The sequence below is a fragment of the Mizuhopecten yessoensis genome, unplaced genomic scaffold (assembly GCF_002113885.1).
Source record: "Mizuhopecten yessoensis strain PY_sf001 unplaced genomic scaffold, ASM211388v2 scaffold5519, whole genome shotgun sequence".
Classification (NCBI taxonomy): Eukaryota; Metazoa; Mollusca; class Bivalvia; order Pectinida; family Pectinidae; genus Mizuhopecten; species Mizuhopecten yessoensis.
The window spans coordinates 1,358,768-1,370,197 of NW_018406089.1; the positions used below are offsets into that span (position 1 = coordinate 1,358,768).

The 11,430-nt window shown below is 36.7% G+C and overlaps 1 protein-coding gene across 7 annotated transcripts in view; it reads right to left on the reverse strand.

The window, feature by feature from the left end:
- Positions 1-11,430, reverse strand: part of LOC110450834 (kinesin-like protein KIF28P) — a 103,066-nt gene that overhangs the window by 58,358 nt on the left and 33,278 nt on the right. For all 7 annotated transcript variants that reach the window (XM_021498602.1, XM_021498601.1, XM_021498600.1 and 4 more), the window contains exons 5-6: positions 9,428-9,450; positions 8,689-8,813 (exon numbers count right to left, since the gene is read on the reverse strand). In XM_021498602.1, coding sequence (XP_021354277.1) covers positions 8,689-8,813; positions 9,428-9,450 — 148 coding nt within the window. The remainder of the gene's footprint in view (positions 1-8,688; positions 8,814-9,427; positions 9,451-11,430) is intronic.

The window sequence follows — 11,430 nt, forward strand, 5'->3', positions numbered from 1 at the left end:
AGCTACATGTACATGCCATATATTCAAAAGGTCTGATATTGAATTCCCATGGTTTGATGATTTAAAAAAAGGAAATAATATAATATACAGTTATTACTTTTGTTTCAACAGCTTCAGGTCAAACAAATGCCAAACAAATTGGAAATCTTTTTCATTGGCGGTATAAAACATTTCTTGGACTCTCTACCTTAGCAAAACTAAGAAATTAAATACTGTGAGATATACTCTAGCTTGTCTACTAAGATAGCTTCAACTCTACATCACACGGAAATCACAATAACAAGTGGCAATAGCCCCATTTATACAGTAGGTAGAATCAACTCTACATCACACGGAAAGCACAATAACAAGTGGCAATAGCACCATATATACAGTAGGTAGCATCAACCCTACATCACACAGAAATCCCAAAAGCAAGTGGCAATAGCACCATTTACACAGTAGGTAGCATCAACTCTACATCACACGGAAATCACAATAGCAAATGGCAATAGCACCATTTATACAGTAGGTAGCATCAACCCTACATCACACAGAAATCACAAAAGCAAGTGGCAATAGCACCATTTATACAGTAGGTAGCAGCAACTCTACATCACACGGCAATCACAATAGCAAGTGGCAAAAGCACCACTGATACAGGAGGTAGCATCAACTCTACATCACACAGAAATCACAATCACAAGTGGCAATAGCACCATTTATACAGCAGGTAGCAGCAACTCTACATCACACAGGAATCACAATAGCAAGTGGCAATAGCACCAGTTATACAGTAGGTAGCATCAACTCTACGTCACACGGAAATCACAATAACAAGTGGCAAAAGCACCACTTATACAGAAGGTAGCATCAACTCTACATCACACGGAAATTACAATAACAAGTGGCAATAGCACCATTTATACAGTAGGTAACAGCAACTCTACATCACACGGAAATCACAATAGCAAATGGCAATAGCACCATTTATACAGTAGGTAGCAGCAACTTTACATCACACGGAAATCGCAATAGCAAGTGGCAATAGCACCATTTATACAGTGGGTAGCATCAACTCTACATCACACGGAAATCACAATAAAAAGTGGCAATAGCACCATTTATACAGTAGGAAGCATCAACCCTACATAACACAGAAATCACAAAAGCAAGTGGCAATAGCACCATTTATACAGAAGGAAGCAGCAACTCTACATCACACGGAAATCACAATCGCCAGTGGCAATAGCACCATTCATACAGTAGGTAGCAGCAACTCTACATCAAACAGAAATCACAATAGCAAGTGGCAATAGCGCCATTTATACAGTAGGTAGCATCAACTCCACATCACACGGAAATCACAATAGCAAAAGTGGCAATAGCTCCATTTATACAGTAGGTAGCATCAACTCCACATCACACGGAAATCACAATAGCAAATGGCAATAGCACCATTTATACAGTAGGTAACAGCAACTCTACATCACACGGAAATCACAATCGCCAGTGGCAATAGCACCATTCATACAGTAGGTAGCAGCAACTCTACATCAAACAGAAATCACAATAGCAAGTGGCAATAGCGCCATTTATACAGTAGGTAGCATCAACTCTACATCACACGGAAATCACAATCGCCAGTGGCAATAGCACCATTCATACAGTAGGTAGCAGCAACTCTACATCACACGGAAATCACAATAGCAAGTGGCAAAAGCACCACTTATACAGTAGGTAGCATCAACTCTACATCACACAGAAATCACAATAGCAAGTGGCAAAAGCACCACTTATACAGAAGGTAGCATCAACTCTACATCACACAGAAATCACAATAGCAAGTGGCAAAAGCACCACTTATACAGAAGGTAGCATCAACTCTACATCACACAGAAATCACAATAGAAAGTGGCAATAGCACCATTTATACAGTAGGTAGCAGCAACTTTACATCACACGGAAATCACAATAGCAAGTGGCAAAAGCACCACTTATACAGAAGGTAGCATCAACTCTACATCACACAGAAATCACAATAGCAAGTGGCAATAGCACCATTTATACAGTAGGTAGCATCAACTCCACATCACATGGAAATCACAATAGCAAGTGGCAATAGCACCATTTATATAGTAGGTAGCATCAACTCTACATCACACGGAAATCACAATAACAAGTGGCAATAGCACCATTTATACAGTAGGTAGCATCAACTCTACATCACACAGAAATCACAATAGAAACTGGCAATAGCACCATTTATACAGTAGGTAGCATCAACTCTACATCACCCGGAAATCACAATAACAAGTGGCAATAGCACCATTTATACAGCAGGTAGCATCAACTCTTCATTACACGGAAATCACAATAGCAAGTGGCAATAGCACCATTTATACAGCAGGTAGCATCAACTCTTCATTACACGGAAATCACAATAACAAGTGGCAATAGCACCATTTATACAGTAGGTAGCAGCAAGAGCAGACCTTTTAAGGTGAACTGGGGATTATAAAATTGATTTGCTATTGTTTAAATTTGCTCGTCCGTATCATAGATGCCATGATAAGAAACCATGTTGAATATTGGAGTTCTTATAGTCCTGTAGTGAAAGTGAATAGGTCTACCCTTCGGGCCAGGTGAGCTAAAAATATAGTATACTTCGCCCCCTCCCTAGGGGCAAACATGGAGTCTGGGGGTCATGAAATTCACAACTTTGATAAAGCACCTCAAGACCCTTCCATCTATAATGAGTATTGGTTTCCAGCCTCTTAGTTCCAGAGAAGAAGTCGCTTAAAGCAATAATGCCAAAAAGTCCTTATTGACCCCACCCCTCAGCCTCCTTGGGGGTTAGCCACACCATTTATACAATTTTGAATCCCATCTCCCATGAATGCTTTTGATCAAATATGATTGATATCCAGTGAATGGTTCTACAGAAGAAGTCGTTCATAGCAATATAGACAAATTGCCCCCTTTTGGCCCAGCCCCTCAGCCCCCATGGGGAGGGGGGTTAGCCCCACCATTTGTACATTTTCGAATCTCCACTACCTAGGGATGCTTCCACTTAAATATGGTTGATATTCATCTCTTAAATCCAGAGAAGTCGCTTAAAGCATTATGGCTAAATAACCCTTTTTGGCCCTGCACCTCAGCCCCACCATTTGTACAATTTTGAATCCCCGCCTCCCATGAATGCTTTTGACCAAATATGATTGATATCTGTTGCATAGTTCTACAGAAAAAGTCGTCTATAGCATTATAGCCAAATTGCCCCACCATTTGTACAATTTTGAATCCCTACCACCTAGAGATGCTTCCAGTCAAATTTAGTTAAATTTCAATCAGTGGTTAAGAAAAAGAAGTCATTTGAAGAAATTGTTGACATACGGACGAGGGACGAGGGACGGAGGGACGGAGGGACCACAGTCAAACGACGGACGGACGACGGATACCACAGTATGGCATAAGCTCACCTTGGTCCTTCGGACCCGGTGAGCTAACAAAATTAGAACTCTTTTTCATTGGAGGTACAACAGAGGACACTCGTTCTTTCTACTTTAAAACATTGTTTCTATTCCATCATACATTATGTACCTATTGTTAAAAATGTTCTGTAGTTTACATACACAACATTAAGATTTTCTTGTCTACGTGCGATATATTTCTGCATCTGAAATAACCTGTCCCCAGTGGTAAGATATCATTCCACATAGTGTTTTTAACAAATTTTTATCAAGGACTTTAGACAAATTCATATATTTGGGTAAACCTTGACATTATGCATTATTTATATACAAATGTTTCGTTTCTGTTCTGCATTGTCATTGTATCTGGTTGACGAGGATTTCCAGTAAATATTTAATTCTAACTACACGACTCTAGCAAGAACGACCAATACAATGGCTGCTTTACCATGGCTGCAGGTAAATACACAATTTCAGATAAAATCAATGGTATGTGTCGGGTTCCAGCAGGTATCGTTACCTTTTATAGCAGAAAAGAGTCCATTGTGATACAAACTACTTCCGGGTAAATTAAAACAAATGTCTAGTTGTTATATCATATGTCAGGGCGTGTAAAATTTGTTCAGGAAAATGAACACAGCTTTTTAAAATTTTGTTTATATAGCAATGTTTATAAAATGGACCTGGTTTTTGGACGCATGATCACAACATATTAAAGCAAGAGGCCCATAGGGGCTGTAGCAATCACATTGAAAGCCCTAAATAGGAGCTTGGTGGGAATGTGGGGTTAAGTCAATCATCTGAACTGGAAACGTCTGTAAGACATGAATTCGCCCTTTCCCCTGAAGTAATTACACTGTTGGCAATGTATCTGATGACAAAGTAGCAAAGACTGACCTATAAATAGGAAGTGATCATCTGAGGTTATTCTCATACGTGATTAAGTATAAACTTTGATGAAAATCTGTTAAGAAATGAAATCAGTAAAGCTATGACAATAAATCAGGACAGAAAGGGGTGGGATAGGGTATAAAAGGGACACACCATGGGAGGAGGGCTGGGCATAACAAAATTTACAGAACTACATATCAGCAAGCTACAGACCACATTTTAACCCTACTAGACCCTAGCTTTGACCTTAGATGTAGGTCAATAATGGTGTAATTTATTCGAACAAATCTGATAGCCTTCACATCTGTAAACTATATGGCCAAATGATGTGACTTAAGGCCTTGGAAATCTTAAGATGAAGTTTTTTGAAATTTTCAACTTTTGTTGCTTGTAACCTTATAATGTTAGAAAATGAATCATGATTTTTAACTGTCTATGCACATTACTATCACAAATGTTATTGATTTATGATTAACTATTAGCTTGTTGTATGAAATTAGATAGCTTCCTGAAAGGAAACTTTCAATATTTTGAAATTGATATCAAAACCATACATACAAGTATAACAGAGAGCCAAGCAGATTTGATAACAGCGAACACAAACAACACTGGTTTTATTGACTTGCCTCTAAGGGGCACATTTACGCACATTTCTCAATATATCCTCAATTAAAACGAAATTTAAACGGCACACAGCAAATAAATATCCCTTATAATAACATGCCAATGGTGTGTGTATAATATAAGTATTTACACTTGATAACACTGAACAGACTGCAAATATATGCTGCAGACAACGTTTAAATAACCCACCGTTTGGACACGATTTAGTCCTAATGCACGCACACTAAATGGACACAATAAGTCCATTTACAGTGGGAAGTCATTTCCAAATCCATTAGAATTTTTGAAAGTTGACCTGGGGAAAAGGAAATTAAGTCGCATGATTTTTATTCCTTGGCTTCCTTCCTCCCACAATTTTTTTTTCTTATTCCTTCCTTCCTGACACAATTTTTTCTTTCTTTCTTATTCCTTTCTTCCTCCCACAATTTGTTAATCTTTCTTATTCCTTTCTTTCTCCCACAACTTTCTTTTCTTTCTGATCCCTTCCTTCCATCCACTGACTTCTTCCTTAAAGATCCTTGTCTCACTGCAGGCAAAGCACTGGAGATTGTGTTTTTTGTATGCACTTTCATTGACTAGCTAGATAGCTCAGTTGGTTAGAGCGACAGTATAACAGTATGAGGTCCAGGGTTCAAGTCCTGGTGAAGCCCCACTGAAGTTTCCGAACTCCAGACACTGTTGTTGATTAACTGTTGTTCATTTCATCTTAAATTTTTTCATTGAATTCCTACAAGTTATGTTTTTTCTTTCAGAAATTATACAGAAAAGTGACAGAACAGTTTTTGGTAGCAGCATGGGGATCCTAAAAGTTTTTTTCTCATTTTTTGTTTGTTTGGGAGGGTATATAGCCTGATTGACTGAAATGGGAAAATTGTGTTACAATAATCCGAAATGAGAACTTTCATAATTATGCTGAAAAAAAAACCAGTTTTTTTTTACGAATTACCTTTTGAAGAATAAAATACCCATATCTACGTTATATTATTTCATTTTAATTGTTAGATGTTGTATTGAATATCAGCTAAATATTAAAGGTCATGTAATTGTTCTTTTGGAAATTCAAGTAATCATGCCAATACATTCTAAATATATTCCATTTAGTTAGGACATCACTGCTTCATATGCAGCACTAGTTTACTGTTTATTGCTCTTATATAATCCTTGCTCTGGGATCCGGAGTTAGTCTGAATTGTGATGCCCATCCTTGAGTGCATTGTTCTCAAAGTGTTTGTAAGGAGTTGTGAAAGTATTGTGGCAAACTCATCACACGCTGTACAAATCAATGCCGGGGTAACATATAAATAAGATCTATATCTATAGCTGGCTGTCCGTAGGTGTAATACATATAAATTGTTAATTGTACACCAAGATCAGTGATAAGGCTTGTCATGACAAGAAACAATGGGAATGTAAGATGTGTAGTCTGTCAATCATAGGGATCTTTATAAAACTTGATGTACCTTACAGTCTGTCAATCACAGCGATCTTCAAGATACATTTTACAGTTTAATATCTATTATTCTATTACCGGTATGGCCTTATTCCAACAAAATGGTTCTACGGTTTAAATGTTGGCCATCAGGCTCCGGCACTTCCTCTCCAGACATTCCTATCAAAGAACTGTTCTCAAGGGAAAAGGCCTCAACTCATTCACCCCTACATATTTAAACCGGACTTGCCCAGTCTTTGATTTGGTAAGGTTCAAATGTGACTTTAGGGATGAATGCCCGGTTAATAGATATGGGCCCACTTGTATAAAACATCTCAAAGTTAAGGAAAATCACAAGCAATGTATTGTCTATGTGAAATCTTAGACTTGAGGAAATCTCACGAGTTGAGATGTTTTATACAAGTGGGCCCTGGTACATTATATCTTATACTTTAAACCTGATGTCTTAAGAGTCCATCAATCAAGTTTTGATAAGATAAATGTCTTGCAGTCCATCAATCACATGGATATAAGACAGGTCTTACTGTTCATCAATTAATGGATCTGTAAGATAGGCTTTACAGCCCAGTCTATCAATCAAGTTTTATAAATGCCTTGCAGTCCAACGATCACAAGCCGTATTTATATTTGTGTTATAGTCAGTCAATCACATTAATCTGTAAGACATTTAATCCATCAATTAAACTGATCGATCAGCAATATTCAAATGATAAAGAAAATGGTCCAGGATTTCTGGGTTAAAAAGACCTTGATAAGCTTTTAATTTCAATTAATGGGAATAGTACTGAATTATTTCTAATTTTCGTGTTTTATTTGGTTGTGGTATGTTGATTTTCATCAGTTTTGTGTAACTTCCCTCATCTGAAATATTATTTACAGGTAAGCTCAAAGTTGTTTATGGGGATAATGGCCATATTGAACACCTGCGATCAACAAACTGAAATTGTTGACATGACCAGATCCATTTCATACTCAATTGCCATGTTTGTATCTCTGGTATAGTGGCAATGTATGAGATATGACATCACACAATTTTTCCCTATAGGTGCCATTTTGACAGATATTGAGCATAAATATGATAGCGTAGCTTAATGAACCCTACAGACAACACAATCAAGTTCCTACCACAACGACTTTGACAGAATGATAATTTATTGATGGATATTAATTGAAAATTAGTGAGAAGAGGTTGGGTTGTTTACCACAAATAGTGTTTACTGACCGATGTCCAGTGACAGAACGTAATTATTAGTAGATGTTATACCAGTATCACAGACCTGCTGACCTGTCTCCTTTGAACTTGTTTTCAGGCACTTTAGCCTCTAACTGACACAGATAAATAATGTATAAAGTACATTAATATATAGCTGGAGCTTAACCTTGCTCGGAGTAAACAATTACCAGTTAACCTTACAATAACAATACTGACAATTAGTGGTCGGCTGATGATCAATTATTTCTGGAATTCCATAGGTTTGTCCTTTGGAATTCCATAGGTTTGTCCTTTGGAATTCCATAGGTTTGTCCTTTGGAATTCCATAGGTTTGTCCTTTGGAATTCCGAAGGTTTGTCCTTTGGAATTCCGATTATCGATTACAAATTCAAGAATCGATAAAATCAGCTTACTACTGAACTCAAGTATGCATTGAAAGTTATCTCCCCTTAATTTCTGATTGGATATAACTGTAGTAGATTCACAACAGATTAGGTAGCTCAGTTAGTTCGAGTGACCTGATATTATGATTAGGGGTCAAGGGATAGGTTGTTTGATTGTTTGTTGGAGTGGTTTAGTTTTATGTCTGCCTCACTTCCAAGTTTTCGGTTTTCCAGCAGACAAAGAAAAGATTGGAAAATGAGTAGGAGTATATAGTGAAGGGATAGAAACAAATAACAAAGGAGACAACTCACAGGCCTAATCTATGCCTTATCCTAACTCTGTTTGTCCTGAAGACACTAGTCTCATAGCAACACCATAACCCAATTCAATATGACCGGAAGTGGGGTACGAAGACGCCACCAATCACACCAGCTCCAGACTAACCTATACCCTTTTTGTTAAGTCTAAACTTTTTGAGGGTAAGATCTGGCTCTGTTATATTTATACACTCAGAAAACTGTTATTCACTTTTTGTCATGCAGAAAAAGTATCCATTTCATCGTTGTTTGGCAGTGGTATCCATCATACTTTTGTTGACAAAGAAATGCCTAATTTAAGACTTTTTTATTACCATGGATTAAACTTTGAAATATAAATCGTAGATGAAAACCTACCTTCGAATGCATTGTCAAGCACGCCCTGACCAAGATCTTCGAACACTTCACGCTGACTGGCATAGCTTGATCCAGGTGTGGCCTGCAACACACCCTCAGCGGTCTCCACCATTCCATCATGGGACCTTTTGTACAAACAAGTAGATAAAGTTAGTTTACGTCTCAAAATAATGATATATATATAAATTTATTTAATAGCATTAGAGGGCTTGCTGATTTATGCCCAAATCTTTCTAAATTAATTCCATACTAAGAAACTTGTCAAATACTTTATGATGAGTTGCAATTTGGACTCCGCTGATTAATTGAGGACTCTTTAGGTAAAGAAGTATATTTTATGGGAGGCAACTCTTATACAAATCCTAGTCATACCATTTAAGGTAGTATATATCCTTAATTCTATCACAAATCACAGGTATCAAACACGCGAAGTAGCATGTTATATCCTTACTTCTAACTCAAATCACAGTAATAAAACGAAAGGTAGCATATAACCTTAATGTGTGAGGTACATATAACCTTAATTCACAAATTATAGGTATAATGTGTGAGGTACATATAACCTTAATTCACAAATTCAAATATCTCCCAAATATCTATTCCACCACAATAAGACAAAGAACTTATAACAGCTATTGTTCTTTCTGAAAATTCAAATTTAATATCTTTTTGGGAAGAAAAAGTGTGAAAATACGTACTCTCGAAATTAAAATAATTTACAGAAGTGTAGTTTACTTACCAGTAGGAATAATCAAATGAAAACTGCACAGCACAATCACCAACAGGAACAGGGAATGAAAAAACGAACAATTAATAACCAGCAATGAAGGAGATATACATACTTATTAACCTTCAAAGTAAAACAGTGACGGTATCATCCAGTGAAGATCAACAAATTGGGAAATGAGAAGAACAGTTTATAACCAGTAATGAATAGATACACATATTTATTAACCTTAACGTGAAACAGTCACGCTATTATAAATGAAACTTGGACAATGAAGATAACAGCATCAACAAAATGGGAAATGAGAAGAACAGACTTTAATAACCAGAAACGAAGTAGATACCTATATTTATTAACCTTAACGAGAAACACTGACACTTATCATCTAATGAAACTTGGACCGTGAAGAATGCAGCATTAACAAAATGGTAAATGAGAAGAACAGTTAATAACCAGTAGTTAATTAGTAGATACACATTTTTATCAACCTAAATGTAACACAATGTCATTGTATGAAACTGACTGTAAAGTTTAAGGCATCAACAGAATGGGCTGTATATAAAAAGGAAAAGAGCAAACAACTTCGTACAATGAAGATAAACAGACTTATGAACAAAAACACAACACCATGTTTATTTATTAAATACATTTAAAGGGCTATATCATCAAAGACGTCGTAAGGTTGAGACGCCAGAGGATATTTATTGTGGACGTTTGATATACCATGTAAATACCGCAAACAGTTGAGAAAACATGACTTATTGGTTTTTAAAGAGGGTTGGAGTCAAAGTTGACTTGTTCGGCTAAACATTTCTGTTTATGTATGTACACACTAGTTTATTTAAACTCAGCAAACAAGCTGAACCTCATACATCAACGTAGATCAGAGGAATGTCAGTAGGGCTGTCTAGTATTCACTGCAGTGTAAAGTCCCTGAAGAGATGTCAACCACACGCAGCATGTACAACGGGGCATATTTTGGTATTATACAAGACTGATATATGCTTAACCAATGCCTAGGGTTATAATTTTGGGTGTAAATGTTCATAGGGGTCAACCTCTGGAACCTCCAATGAGGGAGATCTCTCACATTGTACATTCCCAATGACTGGGAAAGTGTGTAAAACTGAAACTGCTATTCCCAATGACGGAGAAAGTGTGAAAAACTTAAAACTGCTTTGCTCAATTTATTTTTCCCTATTTATGTGTCACAATTAACTCCAAAAAGCATTCATTTGATTCAGACACACCTGTTATGATCATTACACTCTGCAGTAACTTGGAGATTATTTGACCACTGTCAGGGTGTAGATTTTAGGTTTTGGGTGAGTTTAGACTTGAATGATGGAGTTTCGACGGAGATTGGTAAATTTTGGTAAAATTGAGGTTTGACAGCTATACATGTTACCAACTCAGTTTTTATTTAGACCCACTTTATTGGACATCCCAACATTCACCTGTTTATTTCTTGTCATATTTTCTCAAGTAGTACGTTGCATCACATTGAACTCCGAGGGAGAGCTTAAATAAATTATTTCCACTCTTTGTAATTCTGCTAAATTCAAGTTACTTTTACCCTTGACAAAGCTCAACTATTTTGTAAATACAGTAAAACCATGTTATACTGCTACCATTTTTCCAAAACTAATTCTGGCGTTATAAAGGGGTTTGGTGATAAATTGAGGGAAATGTATTATGAAATTCTTAAGAAACAAGAACAAGAGGCCCATGGGCCTTAACGGTCACCTGAGTCTACAGTATTTATTTTTTTTGTTGAAATATGTACCAATTTGAGTAAAAAATAGTATAATGTTAACTTAACTTTGTCAGGACCATGAGCTGATCATTCCTAGACCAATTTTAAGTGAGATCGGCCTATTAGAATTTAGTAGCAAAATAGCGGCATTGGCAGCCAAATTGTATTTCAAACTTAAAGTCAAGTTCTGCTGGACCGATTGAACTTAAAGTTTGTAGGAATGATAGACTCATGGTCCTGACAAAGTGTTGTTATTTTT